The sequence below is a fragment of the Mustela nivalis genome, assembly GCF_964662115.1.
Source record: "Mustela nivalis genome assembly, chromosome: 2".
Taxonomy (NCBI): Eukaryota; Metazoa; Chordata; class Mammalia; order Carnivora; family Mustelidae; genus Mustela; species Mustela nivalis.
The window spans coordinates 159,376,348-159,399,074 of NC_139021.1; the positions used below are offsets into that span (position 1 = coordinate 159,376,348).

The 22,727-nt window shown below is 49.5% G+C and overlaps 2 protein-coding genes across 6 annotated transcripts in view; one reads left to right on the forward strand and one right to left on the reverse strand.

The window, feature by feature from the left end:
• Positions 1-2,738: 2,738 nt before the first annotated feature.
• Positions 2,739-18,723, forward strand: SCD (stearoyl-CoA desaturase). 2 transcript variants are annotated; one of them, XM_082722331.1, is made up of 6 exons: positions 2,739-3,564; positions 4,060-4,342; positions 8,131-8,261; positions 9,717-9,922; positions 11,382-11,614; positions 14,643-18,723. In XM_082722331.1, exons 1-6 carry the CDS (start codon positions 3,538-3,540, stop codon positions 14,840-14,842), a joined length of 1,080 nt encoding a protein of 359 aa, XP_082578457.1. In that variant the 5' UTR covers positions 2,739-3,537; the 3' UTR covers positions 14,843-18,723. The 2 variants fall into 2 exon arrangements, with proteins under 2 accessions (XP_082578457.1, XP_082578458.1); XM_082722332.1 differs by lacking the exon at positions 14,643-18,723 and adding an exon at positions 13,749-13,857 and having other exon boundaries at positions 2,944-3,564; positions 11,382-11,615.
• Positions 5,086-22,727, reverse strand: part of SEC31B (SEC31 homolog B, COPII coat complex component) — a 125,104-nt gene continuing 107,462 nt past the window's right edge. For 3 of the 4 annotated variants that reach the window (XR_014309316.1, XR_014309317.1, XR_014309318.1), the window contains one exon: positions 18,312-19,422. The gene's annotated coding sequence lies outside the window, so the exon portion shown is untranslated. Of the gene's footprint in view, positions 6,847-18,311; positions 19,423-22,727 lie in introns of those variants that run through there. The other variant, XR_014309315.1, reaches the window with a different exon arrangement.

A 22,727-nucleotide genomic window follows, 5' to 3' on the forward strand; every position in this document is an offset into this window, starting at 1 on the left:
CCAGGGTTCTGGGATTGAGCCCCATGTCAGGCTCCCTGCTCAGTGGGGAGTCTACTTGGGGATTCTCTCCTCTCTCTGCCTCTCTCCTTGCTCACACTCACTCTTTCTCTAATAAATAAATCTTAAAACAAAAACAAAAACAAAAAACTTCTCTGGATCCCTATATTACTAGACTATGCTGGTTAGGAGAACCTCAGGATTTCCAGGCTCAGAGTACCAGGATACCCAGAGAAATGGGAGGGAATCAAGGACTTTTGCAAGCACAGATTGCATTCCCACTTGGGTCCTGAATATGAACAGTTCTGTTCCTATAGAAACCAGATGCAAGAACACTTGAGAAAGGCTGAAGAACAGAGAGGCCATTATCTGTGAATTCCTGTTCTGTTTTCTGTGTGTGTTTTTAAGATTTTATTTATTTACTTGAGAGGAGAGAGAGCGCATGAGGATGAGTGAGGGGGATGGACAGGCGGAGGGTCAAGCAGGCTCCCTCCAGAGCAGGAAGTCCCATGCAGGGATCCATCTCAGGACCCTAAGATCATGCCATCCCAGGACCATGAGAAAATGACCTGAGTGAAAGGCAGATGCTTAACCGACTGAGCCACCCCGCTGCCCCAATTAAAAAAAATTTGTTTTAATTTATCTTATCATTTATTTATCTTGTATTTATTTATTTGAGAGAGAGAGAGCCTGAGTGGGAGGGGCAGAGGGAGAGAGAATCTCAAGCAGACTCCAAGCTGAGCTCAACATGGAGTTCAGTCTCACAACCTGAGATCAGGACCTGAGCTGAAACCAAGAGTCAACATTTAACCAAATGCACCACCCAGGCACCCCCAAAGCTACTGAGAGTTTTAACGTCCTGGGTTAAAGTTCCACAGTCAGTTCCATGTGATATATCCCGGATAAACTTCAAGGAGGAAGCCCCAGCTAGACAACCAGAGGTCACCTTTCTATCATATTATCAATAATGACATGGGCTCTGACCATTTCTCCCTGAAACTCTCTCCATAACCCAGACCTTCCCTAGATTGCCAAAGCTTCCCCACAGGGCAGCATTTTGTCTTTGGAGAGAAATACGATAGTCCAGTTCTTCATTTTGTCTTGGCAGGCCTTCCCTTTCTGTCTCTGGCAGAAAATGCAGGATCTAGCTCCTCGCCTAAGTAATAATGCCAGCAGAGGTCTAGGGTCTGCATGAAACAAGGTCAAATATACTTAGGCAGTTAAGGAGAAGGAAAGCTGATCTCCAAGGTAGAGAGCCACCTTCGCGCACAGTTAAGGGCACAGCCCTCGAGAAACTCTGGATCTCTCCCTTGAGGAGTAACCCTGTGGCTGGCAGAGGCATTAAGTCAAGAGCTAGCCTGAAGAGGAGGAGCATGTACACAGACTTCTCTGCTCCACGCCCAGCACTTCTGAGCTATGACAAGACCAGCTGTCCTTAAGAGAAACACCTAGTCTCGTTCAAGATTTCTGCACTGGTGGTAGGGGTGCGGGGGAGGGGGGCGGCACGTGGGTGGCTCAGTTGGTTAAGCATCTGCCTTGGGCTCAGGTCATGATTCCAGCTTCTGGGATCAAGCCTCACATCAGGCTCCTTGCTCAGATGGGAGCCTGCCTCTCCCTCTCTGTCTGTCTGCCACTTCCCCTGCGTGAGCTCTCTCTCTCTCTCTCTGTCAAATAAATAAACAAAACCTTAAAAAAAAAAAAAAAAAAAAAAAAAAAAGACCTTTGAACTGGCCAGGGAGCCAGGAGCAGAATGGAGGTGACTCTGAGACCGGTGGCCAACAAGGGAGCTTCTCAGTCCTCCCCTCTGGCAATCCCAGGTGCCTCTCTTGCTGAGAAGCCAATCCTTACCCCAAAACTCCTCCCTCTCCCCTCTTCTCAGAGGGATCCTGGGAGATTATTGGGAGAGGACTCGGTGTGGAAGGAGGCTGGGAGAACGCATGCCCCGTCTGGTTTGGACCTTACTCGCACGGGAAGGTACCACCCGCCCAGAAAGACAGGGGACATGAGGCACAGGTCACTGAGGTCAGAGCATCTCAGGAACCCGGGATTCTGGCAAGGGACTGAGACTTTGGGCCCAGTTCCTGGCTGCTGTGACCAGAGACAAGCGCCCTAACCGCTCCGAATCTCACTTTCTCATCTTTAAAGGGTTAGAGCAGACCACCCACCTCCTGGGGTCGCAGTGGGGATGAAATAAACCGATCCTTGCGAACCAGCTCCTGGTCCTAACGCGATTATCTGTCAGTTAGTTGTGCTGCACGCACGGGTCAGTCCTCTGGCCTGCGTCTGTGTGAAAGCGCGTGCCTGCGCTCCCTGCCTTTTTGCTTGACGACGATCCCCAAATGACCGCCTGGCAGCCTCAAGACTCCCCAGAACGTCCCGGCACGTCCCAGACGCTCGGGCAGAGGGATGGGAGCCCCCCTCCTCCCGCAGCGCGGTGCCTGGCGGGGACTGTCCCCTGCTGGGAGCGCCCAGCGGCGACACACCGTGCGCGCGTGCAGGTCTACACACGCGCACACGTGGATGTGCGTGCGTGCGACCCGCGCGTTCCGAGGGCTCGGGTTCGCGCGGCGGGTCTGGGGGCCCGGAGCGGGGCCATTATTCCGCAGCGAACCGCTGCCCCGCACCCGCCGGGGAATCAGGCGGGACCCCGCGGGCCTCTTGGGCTCCGGCCCCCAGCTCGGAGCCACGTCTGCCCTCCCACGGGTCCCTGCGAGCCGGAAGGCGGGAGCGAGCGGCGCGCGCTGCTCGGGCCTGGGGCTGTCCCGCTGCTGCCGGGGAGACCTCCCCGGGTCGGGTCCGGCCGCGGAGTGCGGGGGAGGGGAGAGAGGGGCCGGTCCCGGGCGGGTGCCCACCCCCGACTCCCGGCCCCGGTCCTCTCCCGCGAGCCGAGGGAAGGCTCCCGAGCGCCGCCGAGGCCGCGGGATGCCGGGCACAGGCCCAGCGGCCGGTGGAAGCACAGCCGAGAAGGAGAAAGAGAGGGGAGGGGGAGCGAGTAGCTCGCGGCAGAGGGAACAGCAGATTGCGCCGAGCCAATGGCAACGGCTGGACGAGGTGGCACCAAATTCCCTTCGGCCAATGACGCGCCGGATTCTACAGAAGCCCATTAGCATTTCCCCAGGGGCAGGGGCAGGGGCTGGGGCTGCGGCTGCGGAGCCGCGGTGTGTCTGCGGCATCCTGTTTGCGCGTCTCCAGCCCGCAGCGCGCCTCAGCTCTGTCTCCTCCCCTCTCCCGCCCAGGCAGCTCTCCCACGGCGAGCCAACTCTGCGCACTTTGCCCCTTGTTGGCAGCGAATAAAAGGGGTCTTAGGAAATACGGGTGTCGGTCACCCACTGCCAGCTCTAGCCTTTAAATCCCCGGCCCGGGAAGATCCACGCACAGCGGCTCGGAGCCCGACACGGATCCCGCGTTCCGTGAGCAGCGCCGCGGGTCACCGCGCACAGGCCGGCTCGGTAACCGAATTCCGCCCGGTGTGCGGGCTGTCCGGAGCCGCGCTCTGCCGTCTCAGCCGCGGGCAAGTGCTCCCAGTATCAGAGAGCCCAGATGCCGGCCCACTTGCTGCAAGAGGAGGTGAGCTCCGGGTGATTGCCCCAGACCGCGGGCGCTGGGTGGACGAGCGCGTTGAGATCCCCGCGGACTCTTAGCCATCTTTTGCGAGTTGTACTGCTTTCAGTTTGTCGGGAACGGGGAATGTAATTTGAGGACTTTGTTCCCCAACTTTTGTTTCTTAAGCTTTAAAGAAAAACCCGGTTGTACTTTCGTGTCTGTGTGCATGTGGGTTTTCCTTTGTGTTTTTTTAGGGATGTGAGTGTTTTATTACTCCTCCTTTCCCCTGTACCTTCACCTTGAGGTTCCACCACCCTCCCCAACCTATCGGCACAGTTCCTGGGGACTTCCCTTTCTCCCATCAGGGGGTAAACCGGGCTCTCGGTGGTTAACGCGGGCTTTGGGGGCAGGGTCTGTGTCTGTACTCCACCCTTCCCCCAGCTTGCTGAGGGAGTGAAGTGGCGGGGGCTACTGCACGTGTCCTCTACTCTCCTGACTCTGGTTCCTCTCCCCTTCCAGATCTCTAGCTCCTACACTACCACCACCACCATCACAGCACCTCCCTCCAGGATCCTACAGAATGGAGGCGGCAAATTGGAGAAGCCTTCTCTGTACTTGGAAGGAGACATCCGCCCTGAAATTAAAGACGACATCTATGACCCAAGCTACAAAGATCCAGAGGGCCCAAAGCCCAAGGTTGAGTATGTTTGGAGAAACATCATCCTTATGTTTCTGCTGCACGTGGGAGCCCTGTACGGGATCACGCTGGTTCCCAGCTGCAAGACCTACACCTTGCTCTGGGGTAAGAGATTCTCTTGTGCTTCCGACCCAGTACCCCCGCTTCTCCCTACTCCTTTAAGAAAGTAGGATCTTGCATACAGAGGCGACAGCCCTTCCAGGCCCAGGTTTTCCCCGCCCTGTCTCTTGGTGAACCGACAGTGATGGGCCACGAATGGGGCCTGGGGGGATCGGGATGCAGGAGTGACAATTCTGGGGGTCCTTCAGTGTGGGTGCTGGGCAGGGAGCCCTGAGACCACGTGCTTCAGGCCTTGAAGTGAGTAGACCTGTGCCAGAGAGTCAGCTTTCCCTGTTTTCAGGTCATTTGCTTGGCTGCCTGGCCCAGCCCTGCCAAGGCCACGACCTGGGAGGCATGGGAACATGGGACTAGAGCAGCAGCTCTACGGGGCATGTGCGGAGCACACTCAGAGCACAGCAAGAGAAACTGCTCAGGACAAGAGTTAGCAGAAGGGGGAGGAAGAGAAGAGGTTACCCACAAAATTCTTTTGCCCTGGCCCTTGGCCCAGCCAGGCTGCTTTGTTAAACAGACAGCCGAGGAAGGCTCCTGAATAAGCCCGGTTACACAGATGTGCTGTTCTGACTCCATGTAAGTCTCCAGGGAGCTATACATGCCACCAAATGAACGTGTTCTGGGAATGAAATGAGGTCGAGGAAACATTTCCAGTTCCCATCTAGCCTGCTCCAGCTCTTGTCTCCTAATGTCATGAAGTGCCCCCTTGTCTCCTAATGTCATGAAGTGCCCCTCTGGCCTGGGGCACCCAGGCCAGAGAAGAGAGCCCTGAGCAGCCCCAGCCTCGAGGCTGTGGCAGTGAGGGAGACAGTTCCCAGTTTGTCTCTAACCTGCCCTTAGCTCAGCTCTTTCCGGGATGCCTGGCTATGAGCTGATGCAGGGCCCTGCCCCCTGGACACACACATGTGCTTTGCAGGCATTTTCCCCTCTGCTACCCAGAGCCAGACTTGGGAAGGGGGAAGTGGGAGCAGAGAGCCCCAGTGTCCCAGGGGCTCCGCCTTGGCCCTCTCTGAGAATGGTGATTCAGGATTGCCCTCCAGAAGACCGCTTAAGGGGTTCCAGCACCGTCCTGGGTATGGGGTGCTTGCCAACAGCTGCACTCTTGGAGGATGGTGTGTGGAACTGCCCAGGTGTAGCTGCTTCCCCCAGGACCTCTTTTTCCTAAAGGTAGTTGTCTTGGGAAATCCTCTTGAGTGCCAGAGACAGAAGTACAGCTGGGTAGATCCGCTCTCTGGGATTTCTGATTTTCCAGGTACAACTGGGACAACAGTGCTTTTTTAGGATTAGGAAGGAAGGTAGTTCTCCTTAGATGATCAATGTGGGTCATTGCTGGGGCCGGCCAGGCTCAGAGAATCAGTTCATCTGCAGGCCAGGAGGGGCTCTTCTATCTGGAAAGAACAGGGGATGCATGTTCTCTGCTCCTCAGAGAAGGCAGGGGAAGAACTTCAGCTGTAGCGGGAGAGGTCATGAGCAGGAGTGAGGGTCTCCCGGGAAGACTGTGGCTTCCCCTCTCCACCCTTTCTCCCCAGTAGAGGAGTCTTCACAAGTAGTTTTTGTCACCTGGAAGCCCAGAGTGTGGCCAGACAGCTGCTCATTGCTCCTCACCCTTGGCTGCTGGGTGTAGGGGGAGGGGCAGGCAGAGGATGATCCCCAAGCCCAGGCTGCACCCACTAGCTTTTTGGTGTCTTGCCCCTGATGTGTACCGTGCCTTTGGACAGAGAAACGGACTGGATGGGGACTTTCTTTTCCTGTTCTGGGCCCTATGCTGGATGACTTAGGCAGATGACCAGCTGGTGGAAGGGAAATCAGAATAGGAGGAGCATGGGAGGGTCAGAGGCCCCACCTTCAGAGTTGAGGAGCTTGGCTTCACCTTTTCTTGTTTTATCCCTAAGGACAGTGTTAGATTAGCGACGGGTTGTGATTCCAGTATTTCTCATGACTCTGAGCAATTTTGAGCGCCTCTCTGAAGAGCCCTTAGGGGGAGGACTAAAGAGAGATCTCTGGGAACACTGAGGGCCTAGGGGTAAAACTTCTCAGGTCTCTTTCTTGGAACCAAAATGAGGAGACCTGACTCAGGCTGGCAGTCTGGACGGTAGTAGAGACACGACTCTCCCACTGGCTTATGGGCGGTCTTCTGTTAGACAGGCTTTCAAGATTGGTAGGAAAAGGCACTGGAGTGTATGGGCTCTTTTCCCAAGGACCTGGTAATGCTACTACGATCTTAGGCACTTTCTAAGTCGACTTGCCAGGGTCCTCAGTGGAAGACCTCGGAGGACCTCAGAGCTTCTGAGTGCTTCTGCTTTCAGGCCCGAAGCCATTTTTCTTCCTCCTTGATGTTTGGTGGGCTGTGGCTCAACTCTCACTTTTCCAGGTGCCCGGAGTCAGCACATGGCTGAGGCCAGCAAGTTGCCGGAGGCCCTTATGTCAGCCCAGAGTTTGGGACAGTGGGTAGAACTTGTGCTGGGACAGACTCTGGCTCCATGGTTGTCCTCCAGATCCTGGAGGAGGGATAGGAGAGCATGGAGGGAGATAGGATTAGGAGAGGAGGGGGACGGGGGTTGTTTAGGAAACTGGTATCTATGGCTGGAGAAGAACACAGGACAATTGTTGACACTGTTCAGTGTCTCTGACTGCGACTGAGTTCTGTGGCCACTAAAGATCCATTGTTTCTAGCTGCTTCCCCAGGAATGAAACATTGTCAACAGTCACTGCTCTATCAAGGCCTCAGCCCCTGCCTGCTAGAGCCAACAGAGGGGGACGGGTATACCCAGGAACCCAGTTCCCAGTTAGAGACTGTATCTCTATATCATGCAGAGATTAGATCCTGCAGGCCTCCAGGAAAGGTGTGGCCGGACGGTGCTGGGGTGTTTCAGCAACACTTGGAGGATTTCCTGCTGCCATCTAGAATCCGCCTTGCCAGAGGGAGTATGGGCTTACCAAGGCACATGGCAAAGGAGAGACAGAGAAACCATGTGGGTATCTTGGGGAGGTGGACAGGACAGCAGGAACAAAGAGTGCTTGTTGACAGAAAACCTGGTCTCCAACCATGCCTCCATTTCTCACCAGCCATTTGACCCTAGATAAACACTTCACTTCTCAGCGTGTATTCCTTCCTTCCACCGTGTATTCCTTCCTTCCACCGCAACGTGAGGATGTTAAACCCCATTCAAGGTATTCAGTGACTCAGAGAAGATCAAGTAAGTCCTTAGCAAAGCTTAAGACAGGGCAGATTTTTTCCCCTGATAGGACTGCACTGCCTGCTAGAATATTGAAATGCTTTAACCCTAGTTAGTACCTAGCCATCATTCAGAGCCCTGTGAGTGTCCCTGAGAGCTCAGGGTCCCCTGAATTGGCCAGCGCTCAGACCATCCTAGCTTTCAAGTAGCTAAATACCACCTGTGCTTATGGGTTGTGAACTTTGCAGGAGTCGTCTATGGTACTTACAACTTTGGAAAAGGTTAGCTGAAGGTCAAAGGAGATAGGACCAGGGACAGTGTCCCTCACCACGGAGAATGACAAGTAGCCAGCTGGGTGGTGGTAAGAGCCTGCTTCTCTGCCTGGCCTTTCTCAAGTGCCTGGGACTCAGCTAATTCCAGAGGTGGGCAGTGATGGTATTTTTCAAGGGGTAAAAGTAAGGGACAGAGGAGACCAGGGCATCCCCGGAGTTCAAGGTGAAACAAATCCTCACTCAAAGCCTAAAGAACACACAGACTTGGACGGGAGCCACCATGTGAATGCCTTCCCAGATGAGTGACTGACCACGTTGACTTTCCCTGGTATAGGATACCTCTACTATTTGCTCAGTGCTCTGGGCATAACGGCAGGAGCTCATCGCCTGTGGAGTCACCGGACTTACAAAGCTCGGCTGCCCCTGAGGATCTTCCTGATTATTGCCAACACGATGGCCTTCCAGGTGAGAAGCTGCCTTTTTGCTCAGCTCTTTTCTCTTTGCTCTTCTGATGGTCCCGGGGCAGAATGGAGAAGCTCAGCACCTAGAGAGGAGCCACACACAGACAGCACTTGGCTGTCCTCTCCCCTTACGGTCACCTTAAGCGCAGTCCCAGTCCCTAAGTCCACACTGGAAGAGGGAAGTAGGAGATACACAGGTAATAGTCTCAGTGTCACGGGGTGGTAGTTTGATCCTCAGGTCCCTCTGTTATCACGTAGTCTGGGCCACTGTAGTCCTTTATCATAAGGGCTTACTGTGCCTAAGCCAGGAACTGACCCTGGTTTCCTGGGCAGGCGCTGAACAATAAATTCACGATTGGAGGTAAAAAGCTTACGATTCCTCCACAACAGGGTGTAGGTTGATGTTTCATAGACTCTTGAACTCTGTGTCCTCAGGTGTAAGAGCAAATACTTCCGTAGCCCCATGTGCCTGACTATTCTAAGCCCTTGGCATAAATTAGCTCATTAAATCCTCACAACAGTCTTAGAAGGGAGGTACTGACCCGCATTTTACAGACGAGGAAATGGGGTCACTGAGAAGTTAGGCGGACCGACATCGCGGTCCTGTGTCAGGCTGCCAGCCTGGCTGAGTCCAGAATTGAGGTTTGTTGAGGCAGAAGGTGAGGAGCAGAGACAGAATGCAGGGGAGTGGGAGAAGGGAACTCCTGGTTGGTAATGGGGAGCCAGGGACAAAAGATGGCCAGGGGTATGAGGCTTAGCTGGGAGCGAGAGGAAAAAGGAAAGAAACTGAACTAATCCCTTTCTTCATGGCAGTGTCCCAGGTACTCGCCACAGTCAGTTAATCCTCTGGGTCACAGCACTTCATGCCTTGAGGGCCCTGATGTTGTCTTTGTGGGGCAAAGGAGGAGATTTAGCACATCCTTTAAGGCATTGAAAGAATCCCGGAGGAGCGCAGAGGTCATTTGGAAATGCGGTCCAGACTGTGATTTCTGTGCCATGATGTGTGTGGCATGAGACTGGAGCTCCCGGAAGCTTCACCCACCGATCAGGACCTGGGAGGCAGGCTGCCTGCCCCGGGCTCTCCATGCCCAGGGGTTTGGCACCCCATGAGGACCTTCTCCGATGCTTTTTTCTTGCTTAAAGAATTGCCATATGCTTTTCTAATGAAACCGAGCTCTGTACGATCTCCTTCCCCATTCTACCCACTCCGTAACCCTCAAGAGGCTAGTCCTACTCAGGTACCTGTCCTGGGACTTCAAATTGCTTTTCCACTTAAGCTTCAGTGGCAAGTTGGGGGAGCAGAGGAGGCCCGCTGCAGGACTCCTCAGGTACCCCGACTCCTGGGTATTCTGTGAGGGTGGGCTTGAGAGCCAAGGGCTCTTAGAGTTGCCTCTCCGTTGGAATTCTCCGCAGAGGGAATCTCTGGCCAGGCCTACATTCCTCTTCTCTGTCCCTCCAGAACGACGTGTATGAATGGGCCCGAGATCACCGTGCCCACCACAAGTTTTCAGAAACGCATGCCGATCCTCACAATTCCCGGCGTGGTTTTTTCTTCTCTCACGTGGGTTGGCTGCTTGTGCGCAAACACCCAGCTGTCAAGGAGAAGGGTGGTTTGCTAGACTTGTCTGACCTCAAGGCTGAGAAGCTGGTGATGTTCCAGAGAAGGTAAGTGAAACAGTAACAGAGCTGGGCATCTGGTGTTTGGGGAACCCCCTTTTTTCTCTGAGAGTTTATATACTTAACCTGAGAAATACACTGGGTTTGCATGTTCCAAATTAAATTTAAAACCCTAATAGTTCATAGCCCACAGGCTCACGGCCGTGGACTGTCGTACTTCCTCTCAGAGTTCTCTTAAGTAAACCACTTAGATTCAGCAGATACTTAGTGACCGAGGATGGTCACGATACAAAGACGAATGTGTCACAGTTCTTACCTTTAAGGAGCTTGTAGCCTGTTGGGAAGCAGAGAGAAAACCGAGGGTCTGCATAACTAGGATTCGTGGTGAGATATTTTCTTTACCAATGAGAGGCGCAAAGGAAAGGGAGATAGTGTAGTGGGTGGGGGTCATTGGGGAAAGGTTTATAAAGAAGAGAGCTTTGGAATCCACTGATGGGTAGAGATGTTCACAGGTGTGTGCCAAGAGGGAGAGTACAGAAAGAAAGAACATGAAAGCATGTTCCAGCAACAAAGGCCTTCTGCTTGAAGTATAGGGTGTGGTCGAAGAAAGACCAGAAAGAAGCTGATGCTATTCTTGTAGAGCCTTAAAAGCAGATTTAGGATTTAATTCGATAGGCAGTGAGAACCCATTACAGGTTTTTTTGAGCGGGAATGTGGTGTAACTGGAGGTATGCTTTAGAAAGGTTACTCTCAGGAGGGTTGAATAAAAGAAAAACACCAAGTCAGAGAGGTGAGAAGCAGGGCCAGGAGTTCGGAGCTAATGGGGATCTGTGCTGCAGAAGCAGTGGCAAGAACAAAAGTCTGATGCAGGGAATACTAATGACACAAGAGTGTAAGACTTGAGTGCTGAAGAGAAGCAGGAAATCCCTGGGAATGTCAATGGCGTGGTCCACATTTGAGACAGTGAAGGATGGCGTGGGGCCTCCAGAGCTTGGGTACCTGAAAGACAATGACTGCCTGAGGAGGAAGAGGCACAATTTTGAGGTGGCTAGCGGGACCTGGAGGCAAGACACAAACCCTAGACTCTGCAGAAAACATGGACAGAAAAGAGAAAGGAGCCTAAAGGCAGAATGGAAAAACTGCCTGGGAAGGAGAACTCAAGTTTATGAGCTGGTAACCTGGACCTCACCTGTTTCACCAAGATGGTGTGCTGCTACAGTCAGAAAGAACAGTGGATTCAGAGGCTGGAGACAAGCCTTCCAATCCTTGTTCCACCGGTTCCTACTGGTGTGATGCTAGAAAAGTCATATAACCCCTCATTACCTCATTTTCTAAAAACTGGGATGTTCTCAAAAGATTGCCCCACCCCATCCCCTCTTGCTGTGCCTCTGGCTACATGGTACTCAAGTAGAGGGGAAGAGACGGTCCCAGCAGCTACAGAGGAAAATCAGGTAGGACCAGGAACCGTCCTCTGCCCTCTCACCCAGCGTCTGGTCTCTCACTGTAGGTACTACAAATCCGGCATTCTGCTGATGTGCTTTATCCTGCCCACCTTGGTGCCCTGCTATTGCTGGGGCGAGACCTTTCGAAACAGCTTGTTCGTTGCCACTCTGTTGCGTTACGCCATCGTGCTCAACGCCACGTGGCTGGTGAACAGCGCTGCCCACCTGTACGGATACCGCCCTTACGACAAGAACATTAGCCCCCGAGAGAACATCCTGGTGTCCCTGGGAGCTGTAGGTAAGTCCACTGTCCACAGCAAGACCCTTGCTAAAGGGCCACTGGTTCGGGTATTAGGCGAAGAGCCAGAAAAACCAGATGAACCTGTTCTAGGACTTCTTTCTGGCTAGTTTTCCACTAAAGGACAGTATATGAGAAGACTCTTCGGAGTTGGGCTGCAGGTCTCATGTAAAAAGGAAAGGGTAAAAAGCAACAGTGCCTTTGATTTCAGGTTCTAGAACCTTCACAAACACTATGTTTGATCAGCCCCTTTGGGTGTTCCTTTTCCCAGTCACCTTTGGGGCCGGACTCCCAAGTCTTGCTTGGGGCAGGGAATGCATAAATGGAACAACAGGATCATCTGGATAGGCCGCGAGCCTTGTGTCTTATAGTCATACATAGTATAGGAGCCCTTGGGTGCTGCAGTCAGTCAGGCATCCGACTCCACTTTTGGTTTCGCCTCGGGTTGTGATCTTGGGGTTGTGAGATCAAGCCCCATGTTGGGCTCTGAGCTCACTGAGGAATCTGCTTGGGATTCTCTCTCCCTCTGCCTCTGCCCTTCCCCACTACACTCTGTCTCTCAAAAAAATTAAGTAAATCTTAACTCTTAAAAAAAAAAAAATAGGCTCTATAAAATGTAGAATAACTCCTTGTCATTACATTTAATCAGCTTCTGTTTTCTCTTGCTATACTCGAGTAGAGTAGGTCGTATTTGAAGTGTATGCTGTGTTGTAGGGCTTGCTGGTGCCAATATGAAGGATATCAAAGCACTTGTTTATGGTGGTTAATGACCTCCTATCAGTCTTATCTCTTGTCCTGTCTTTTTCTCCGGCTTGGAAGCAGCCTTACCCACAACGTGGCTTCAGGAACCACCACTAAAGTAGTTGGTTTGCTCACAAGTGCCTGCTGGCAGAGCTAATGCTGACTATTCGTGAATTTCTTTCTGTTGTTCCAGTCCCACTAGCCAGAGCCTAAGACAACGGGCTTCTGCCATCTGTCTCCGTTCTTTGTCACTGCTGGCAACTAAATATAGACCTTGACCAAGGCCTGGAATTTATTTTCCTTAAGCAGACCCCTGTGGCCTCTTCCTCACCAGCGATCAGGTGCCATCATTGGTCGTACAGTATATCTAGGCAGCCTCACTGGTGCACACGTTTCTGCACACCACAGCCTCGCCTTTGCTTTCTCTCTTTAGAAAATCTTCCTTTAGATTCTCAACCCCGGCTCTCTCTCCTGTGTGGACTGAGGCATTCTTTCCAGTCTTCTGCCTTCTCATACATCTCACTTTCTACCCTTGTGCCTGTTCTTCCTTTGGCCCATGTTTGAAATCAATCACTTCGGCTATGTAAGTCTGAGATTTTCCTAGAAATAGAAGTTTCTAGAATGAGATTTGTCCCACGTCACCCCAGGGTCTACACTGAGCTTCCCCAACTCCAGCCTCTCTATGAGCATCGGTTCAGAATGGCGGCCAGTGTCTTAGGTCGACTCTGGTGCCCTTCATCTCTGCTCCCTGTCTCGCCCTTAATCACCTCCACCTTTGTTCTGCTGGAGCTAGCTTCTATCTGCCAGTCTAATCTGTTCCTCTTGAGTGACCTGCCACGCAGTCACATGCTCATTTGCTCGAAGTCAAAGCTGACCTCCTCCCTGGAGCCTTTCTCCCGAGGTATCTTGCTGCCCCAGTTGCAGAGTCGTCCTTTGTTCTATCTGTGGACCTTCCTCTTTTCTGTCTCTCTGCTGGGTGTGGATCTGATTCCATTTTAAATCTGATAAGTAGAGGTCTGTATCCGAGCTTTCACGGAGCCCTGGTACAAAGCCACTTGTGGAAATTAGTAATCCTGTCAGTACCTTTGGCCCGGTGGTTATCCCAGCCTCCTACTCAGTTCACACTGAATAATCAGGTGTCACATGGAGAGGACAGACCTTGACTTGCCCTGGATGGTGTCATTTACTCTGTAGGACTTCCTTCACTTGCTTGTTATTAATATTACTACTCTCCCGGGGTTCTTTTATCTTCAAAGAGTTCACTGTGCTCTTTTACTAGCTGTTCTTGACCCAGCTTTAGGAGGGTCCATATTGTTAATTGTTGAATACCATGCAAAAGAAGAGTTCTGCCAAGGGTTGGAGAACTTGCTTTCTGTGGAAAAGAAAGCCCTGTGGAGGGCTTCCACAACTACCACCACTCCTTCCCCTACGACTACTCTGCCAGCGAGTACCGCTGGCAACATCAACCTCTCCACCTTCTTGATTGAGTTTGTGGAGTTCCCAGAGCTTTACCTCTTCCTGAAATTCTCCGACACCAGAATGTCTTTGTTTTCCCTCAACCCAGCAAAGTGAGCCGCTCCTCTCAGAACCTCAGAGGTTAGAGGGAGTATCTAAGCATTTTCATTCTTACTCCCTCAGAGAAATTCTGTTTTATTAGACTCTCCCCGCCCACCCAACACACCCCAGGGTGGAAGCTCAAAGAACCAGAAGCCGGAGCAGTTCATTCCAAACTGGTAGAAGCTGAGGAAACACGGGGCCCTGCACTGGGCCCCTTTCCTCCTGACATTGGGCTATTAACTGCCTAGTTCCGTCTGTACTGTCCCCCCTTGTTCCCACGTAGAGGTGGTTGGAAGAAGCGCGGCCAAAGTCCTTCTTTCGGGACCCTCTGCTCTCCCCACCCTGACACGTGCTTCTGTACCCCAAGAGCCTCTGGGGGTCTCAGACCAGTACTTAAGGAACTTTCCCACCTAAAATCCCTTCCCGGCACCGAGCCCTTTCTCTCTAGTCAGCTTCTCCTCTGAGAGGAATCCCTGGTCCTGCTCTGACACAGGCTCCTAGAAAGACTTGGTTGCCAGGTCTCCCCAGTTATTTCTTAAGATGCCTCTGAGGCGATCAGTCTGGTTCAGAGCCGAAGAGACTGGACTTGCTCGTCTGTTCAGCAACAGCACGTTTCTGCTAGATTGGAGGTCGGCTGCTGGACACCCCGCCTGCGGAGACCGAGAAGACCAAGAAGACCACCACATTGTGCTGTGCGGCTCCATAACGCTTGTCCTTGCTTTTGTTCCAGGGGAGGGCTTCCACAACTACCACCACTCCTTCCCCTACGACTACTCTGCCAGCGAGTACCGCTGGCACATCAACCTCACCACCTTCTTTATTGATTGCATGGCTGCCCTTGGTCTTGCTTATGACCGGAAGAGAGTATCCAAGGCTGCTGTCTTGGCCAGGATTAAAAGAACTGGAGACGGAAGCTACAAGAGTGGCTGAGTTTGGGGTCCCTCGGGTTCCTTTTCCAAAAGCCAGCCAGGCACAGGTTTAATGTTCTGTTTATTAACTACTGAATAATGCTACCAGGATGCTAAAGATGATGATGTTAACCCGTTCCAATACAGTATTCTTTTAAAATTGAAAGCCAACAACTCTGCCTTCATGATGCTAAGCCGAGATTCTTAGTTCTCTCTTATCCTCTCTCTCTTCTAGTCCCATTGTCCTTTTCTCTGTTTGGTTCTTAACCACCTTCCTTTCTGTCCTTGCTCATTGCCTCCCAGGCAAGCAGCTGGTCATTCGTGGGAGGGTGTCCAGCTTCCACAGCCTAGACAGCCTCTCTGTAGTCCAGAATCAGTGGTCTTTGCCCCACATAACTCTTTCCTTGAGCTGTCCTGAGCTTTAGGGTGGGTGGCTCATGCTAGAGGTATGAGAACATACCTTCTGGGAAGGCCCATGTTAATTATCTTCAGCTCAGGCTTTTGCGAGTTGGAATGGAAAATAACTTTATTTGGCACAAAGCTTCTAAAGCAGGTAAACCGGCAGGGGAGAGAGTTCGCGTGCATGGTATGATTGAGAGGTAAAGATGGGGTGAGGTGGGAAACAAGGCAGGGAGCGCCTGCTGGGATTGGATACACACGGTTGCTGGCCTAGTGAGGACCTGGAGCCCCACCAGACGGCATGCCTCCTTTCTCTCCTCACTCTGAATAGGGAATGGCCATAGAGGCCAGCAATGCTAGAACACAAAAGCAAATCTCAATGTCCCAGTGTAGTTTAGGTTGGAGATAAAGAAGCAGCATTTAGTTTGTAGTAAAAGTGGTCTCTCCTGGGGAAGGATTTTTTTTTTTTTTTCCTTGAATAAAAGGAAGATTTCCTACTCCATATGATGAGAAATCTTGAGGTTGGTTGTTTCCAGAATTGGGAGAATCTAGCAGATCACAGAATCCTCAAAATTCTTTCATCTTTCTGCTCTGCCATCCTCGGGCCATCGGTCATCTCCCATCATGGTAATAAGGTGTCTGAAGCATTTCCAGACATCCAAAAAAGGAACGTGTTTGTGGCATAGTGGTGAGTGTAGCGGTCTTCCAAAAAAGGAAGGCTTCTAAGCGGTGGAGTTGGGTTCAACATCAAAATATATATACATACACACTCTGCTTGGAACGTTCAAGTAATTCACTTAGGGTATTTCCCTCTGAAAGAGGGGTGCTTGAAGGAGAGGAGAAATGAGGTGGGTTGTCTACTCTCCTCTCACTGCTGGACAGGAGATGGAGAGGTTCAGGGCTAGGTCTGTTGGCAGTTCCTAAGAGATGACTTTACAAAGGAAGGGCTCCGAGAACACATTGCCAGGGGATTCAGAAGGTTACTGCTGAGTAAGTCATTGGGTGTCCTGATTTAGAAGCTGGCTATACAAACAAATTAAATGTTACGTTCATTCATTCATTCTAGTTTCTCCTTGGAATGAGTACAAACTAGAAGGCTTTTCCCTGCAGTGCTGAACCATTTCTCCCAGTCCTTCTCAGTTAACTTTTAGCGTAAAGTGTAGGACTGCCTGGGGGGCGAGGTAGGAATCTCTTAATTACTGTGGGGTTTGATTCCTGGCTCTACCCTATCTGTGCATCCCTCCCCTCCCTGGTTCTGTCTTCTCCCTGATGTTTTCTTTTCTCTCTGGACAGGAAGCCTCCTCTGTGTGTACTCGGAGGTAGTGATGGTTCTTGCTCACCAGGCAGCTCCCTCTCCTGCAGACAGAATGCTCAGGGTCACTGAACCACTGTTTCTCTTTATAAAGTTAGCTACCACTTTCACTTGGCCTCCAGAGGCCCTCCACCTACACCCTTGAGCTCCCCTGCCACACTGATGACTCAAGAAGAGGCTGGCAAACCTTACTAGAAACATCCCTGGCTCAGGCACTCTCATGAGGCACAACCAGGCCAGAGGCTTGGATTGTGCCAGTGAGGCAGCCATGGAGCAAGAAAAGGGTTTGTTTTTTAGCCTCCTCTGTCTCGCTCGGTACGCCTGCCCAGCCCGTGCTCCCAGCGGACAGTGCAATGCTTGTAGAAGTAGGAGGGAGCCTAGTCTTCACTGGGAAGCACAAGAAGCAAAGGAAAGTTCCAAAGTGCCTCATGCAAAAGGAGGCCCTGTTCCCTGGAGTCAGGGTGTATTGCAAAGCCTGAGACTTGGGATCTGAAATGCCATGAACTTTGCTGAACAGCATTTCTGTTTGGCAAGCTAACCAGCATTCCCCACCACACAGCCTAGGGCCACAGCCAGGGTAGTGTAGAAGAGGTCTGAAGAAAAGCATCAGTGTTTTGAGAACCTTGGACTACCCCTGTCCCTGTATCTCAGTCATCAATGCAAAAGCCTGGCTTTATTCTCTGAAAGATTGGAAATGTATAATACCAAATGCTCTCTGTACTGTTGAGCCCCAGTAGTGGAAGGGAAGAGGGCCTTTCTTCCTGTATGTATTGAATAGCCAGAGGCTACAAGTGGACTAAAGGCATCCACACCTTTAGAGCTGTTCCTCTCAGTAGAAAAGAGTCTAATGGAACATCACTGTAGTTCAGATCTGCTGGCTTGCGGACTTAGCCCTTGGAAATGCCTGTTGGGTAGTTTCAGTTCAACAGGTTATCAGATGCCTGCTTTATAATTTTGGACCAAAACCAAGTCTATCTTTCTGTTCTAATCCTGTCCCAGGGATCTGGTCCATACCATGACCCTACACAAGGTTGGACAGGGTCCTCAGGCCGAGGGCCCCTCCGTATAGGAGAATGCGGAGGTAGAGGGGTGTCTGCTAAGTAAGGAAAACTTGTCTTCAAGATTTTAAAGCTGAGTTCAGTTGACACATTAATGATCCAGAAACTCAAGTCTGAAATTCTAACAGTCCTTGCTTTGTGGGTGTGCCGACAACTTATTTGGGTGCCTTACATCTTTTCTAATCAGTGTTGCATATGAGCCTGCTCTCACTCCCTCCTCCCTCCCTCCGTGGAGTTCCTTTGCACCTGAGACCCTGCAGAAGTGGCTGGTAGAAGAGGGGGCCTGGCTGGAGAATGATCAGTGTAGCTGTTCACAGGATTCCCTTCTGGGCTTCATTTTGGAAACTTTTCTTAGGGCTGTTTTTATTAAGTGCCCAAATTTGATGGAGGGTGGAAGTAATCTGAATGTATTTGATTTACGATATTTTTTAGATTAAAAGATGGTTGTAGCATTTAAAATGGAAATTTTTTCTCCTTGGTTTGCTAGTATCCTGAGTGTATTCTCTGTGAGTATAGCTCAAATGGGTCAGCGTGGAAGGTCAAAGAAAGCAAGGTGTCCACATGACGCGGGTGGTTAAGGCCAGCGCCTCTCCTACCACTGTGCCACTGACTTGCTGTGTGACCCTGGGCAAGTCACTTAACTATAATGTGCCTCAGTTTTCCTTCTGTTAAAATGGGATAATAATACTGACCTACCTCACAGGGCAGTTTTGAGGCGTGACTAATGCTTTTTATAAAGCATTTTGGGATCCTTCAGCAGAGGAATTCTTTTAAGTCCTGAGTATTTTTATAGTAGCAGTATCCACCGTGAACTTGTGTCCACCATGAACCGTGTGTCCTGGATGCTATCATTAATCGATATGATTCTCTCTGAGAGATTGGATAAATCCATTGGATAAGTGGTGGATAACTAGCCAGACAAAATTTGAGAATGCATAAACTTATTGCCATGGAAACGATACACAGGATACCTTTTCCTTGATTGGGTGGGATTTTTTTCCCCTTTTATGTGGGATAGTAGTTATTTGTGACCTAAAGATAATTTTGGAATAATTTCTATTAATATCAACTCTGAAGCTTAGTTGTACTGATCTGAAATTGTGTTTGTTCATAATAAAAGTGAAGTGAATCTGATTGCATTGTGTCTGGGTGATTTTTGGCTGCGATTCAAAGTTTCCTGGAACTTATCTCTATGGTCTACCACGCTGACTGTCCCTGTTCCAGGTACCTTTAAGAGTAAAAAAGAAGTCAGATGCTACATCGGCTGACTCATACCCTGGTAACCCGCTGCCCTGCCTAAGGGTAACTTTAGGTTAAATGCAGCCTTGGCAGCAGGAAACCAGGAGTCTGCTGCCATGAAGTCAAACACATTTACACCAGTTGGCGCTTCAGCCCTGGGGAAATGCCAGGTGTCTGGTGTGTCACATGGTCACATGGGCCCAAGACAAGAGACAGAGAGGAAGAGAACAGCAGGAGTAGCCCAGGCTGGGCAGTCTCGGTCAATCATCCAAAGAAACATGAAGAAATGTGGTCCCTCCTGGGAATTCAGTGGCTTCCTGAAAATGCTGATGAACCACAGCAGGAAGAAAAGAAAAACAATCCAAGGGAAGGTTTGTAAGCTCCCAAGATAAAGAGCCCTTCATGATCTTAAGGTGGAAAAGCCTTAGCCTTTACCACTTACCTGAGAATCCTCATTAGAACGTAGAAAGAGAATGTAGACTTTTTACAGTTTGAAGAAGCTCCGTCTTCCGGTAGGAGCCGCCTTCACAATGCCTAGGCTTCTGAGTTCCCCAGAACCAGCTCTCCTTGCTTGCTGATACAGGTTGCCCTCACCTTGGATGAGAAGCAAGATTGTTTCAGAGTAATTCCGAGCATGCAAAATCAAGTCTTTATTCATGGAGGCCTCGTCAGGCCTTAATAACCTGAGTGGGTAGTGGCATTCTCTTCACCAGTATCTGCCTTTCCACTCCTTTCTCTCTGTTTTGTTTAAAATGTCAGGCTGGGGGCGCCTGGGTGGCTCAGTGGGTTAAAGCCTCTGCCTTCCGCTCAGGTCACGATCCCAGACTCCTGGGATCAAGCCCTGCATCCTGCCCTCTGCTCAGCAGGGAGCCTGCTTCCCCACCCACCCTCTCTCTGCCTGCTTTTCCTCCTGCTTGTGATTTCTGTCAAATAAATAAAGAAAATATTTTTAAAATATATTTCAAAAATATATTTTAAAATATATTTTAAAAATATTTTCTTTATTTATTTGACAGATCACAAGTAGGCCGAGAGGCAGGCAGAGAGAGAGAGGAAGGGAAGCAGGCTCCCCGCTGAGCAGAGAGCCCGATGCTCTCGGCTTGATCCCAGGACCCTGAGATCATGACCTGAGCTGAAAGCAGCAGCTTTAACCCACTGAGCCACCCAGGCACCCCAATAGCTCTGCGGGTTAAGCCGCTGCCTTTGGCTCAGGTCATGAACTTGGAGTCCTGGGATTGAGCCCCACATCCCGCTCTCTGCTCGGTAGGGAGCCTGCTTCCTCCTCTCTCTCTGCCTGCTTGTGATCTCTCAATAAATCTCTCTCAAATAAGTAAATAAAATCTTTAATTAATAAATAAATAAAATGTTCAGGCTGGACTATTTCCCACGCTCGGAAACTGCACCCTTCCTTCCAAGTATCAGCTTTGTTTCTCATTAACTGGCATCCAGTTGATAAAATTTGTTCTCACTAAGCTCTGCTACTTTCTTTTCCTTTCCTCCTCTTTGCTGCCTGGTTGTCCTGATGGTACTGGCTTCTCTGCTTCCTCCAGGCAGTCTGTATTCTGTACATTTGCTGTTTAACCCTGTGGCAATTTCCCGATTCCTGTCTGCAAAAGTTCCAAGAAGGGGAAAGAAAAGGGAGAGCTCCTAGAGCTTGACCAGAATGTTCAGTTGAATTCAAGGTCAAGAGAGAAAAGGAATACATAATGAACTCCCTGTAAGGCTGAGTTGGACAAAAAGAGCTCCCAGGGGGGCAAGATAATGAACTCTTCTTGATGTGTTTTGTGTGTGGAGGTAGAAATAGGTTAAGGCTCTACTTAATAACCAAGGTTTAACCGTGGGACAAGGATAAAATAATTCAAAATAATAATAAAGAAGAGCATAGAAATGAGATTTCTGATGCCCAATTGCCACCAATTTTCTCCCTCTTCCCTAAAGGAAGAACCAAGATAGTCCCTAGAAGTATCTGCCGGGGCAGAAAAAGAAAGAAAAGGCATCCAGATTGGAAAGTAAGAAGTAAATCCATCTCTGTATGTAAATGACATGATTTTATATATAAGAAAATCCAAAAGAATCCACGCGGAAAAAACTATTAGAGCTAATAAATTCACCAAGGTGCAGGAATACAAGATCAAAACACAAAAACAAATCAATTGTATTTCTATAAACTGGCAATAAATAATATACAAATGAAATTAAGAAAAGACTTCCACTTGTAACAGCATCATAAAAATAGGATAAGTAGAAATAAACCTAGCAGTAGAAGCCCATAAGAATGGTACATAGTTGGGGCGTCTGGATCACTCAGAGTTTGTCTCTGCCTTCAGCTCAGGTCATGGTCTCTGGGTCCTGGAATCAAGCCCCGCATCGGGCTCTGCTCAGTGGGGAACCAGTTTCTCCCTCTCTTTCTGCCTGCCTCTCTGCCTCCTTGTGAGCTCTCTCTCTCTGTGTCAAATAAATAAATAACATCTTAAAAGAAAAAAAAAAAATGGTACATAGTTAACACAAAATGTCACTGAAAGAAATTAAAGAATGGGTCCCTGGCTGGTTTAGTTAGTAAAGCATGTAACTCTTGATCTCGAGGTTGTGAGTTCAAGCCCCATGCTGGGTTTAGAGATTACTTAAAAATAAACTCTTAGGGGGGCACCTGGGTGGCTCAGTGGTTTAAAGCCTCTGCCTTTGGCTCAGGTCATGATCCGAGGGTCCTGGGATGGAGCCCCACATCAGGCTCTCTGCTCAGCAGGGAGCCTGCTTCTCCCCTCTCTCTCTCTCTGCCTGCCTATCTGCCTACTTGTGATCTCTCTCTCTCTCTCTCTGTCAAATAAATAAATAAATAAATAAAATCTTAAAAAAAAAGATTTTATTAAAAAAAAAAAACCTCTTAGGGGTGCTTAGGGGGCTCAGTTGGTTAGCCACTGCCTTCAGCTCCGGTCATGATCCTGGGCTCCTGGGATCGAGTCATCCATGGTTGGGGCAGGGATTGTTCAATGGGGAGCCTGCTTCTCCCTCTGCCCGCTTATGCTCTGTCTAGCTCGCTCTCTCTCTCTCAAATAAATAAATAAAATCTCTAAAAGTAATAATAAATAAACAAAATCTTTAAAAAGAAAGAAAGAAATTAAAGAAGACATAAATAAATGGAAAGAAATCTCATGTTCATGAACTGGAAAATGGAAATTAGTAATATACCCCAAATTTATCTACAGATTCAATGCAATTCTTATCAAAATTCCAATTGCCTTTTTTTTTTTTTCATGCTTCAAATAATACTATGGTAGGTTTTTATTGAAGACATTTCAGAAGACAAAAAAGAAGGAAAATAACTGATCAGATCCTCACTGCTCAATCATATTTTTTTTTCCAATTGCCTTTTTTAATGGAAATTGGCAAGCTGATCCTAAAATTCATACGGAAATTGAAATGACCCAGAATAGTTAAACCTGAAAAACAAACCTGAAAAAGAAGCACACATTGGAGGACTCATTTCCTCACTTCAAAATTACTTCAAAGGCCCAGTAACCAAGACAGTAGAGTACCAGTATAAGGACAGTTATATAATCAATAGAGCAGAATTGAGAATATAGAAGTAAACCCATACATTTATAGTCAACTGACTTTTGACAATAATGCTTAGACAATTCAATGATGAAAATGGTTTTTTTCAACAAATGGTGTTGGGACACTTGGGATATCCACATGCAAAAGAATGTGGTTGGCTTACTACCTCACATCATATATAAATATTAACTCAGAATGGGTCAGCTAAAACTATAAGACTATTAAGAGAAAACAAAGGTATAAATCTCTATAACCTTGGTTTAGGTAATGGTTTCTTAGATATGATATATCAAAAGCCTAAGCAACTTATCCAATTGATAAATTGGACTTTATCAAAATGTAAA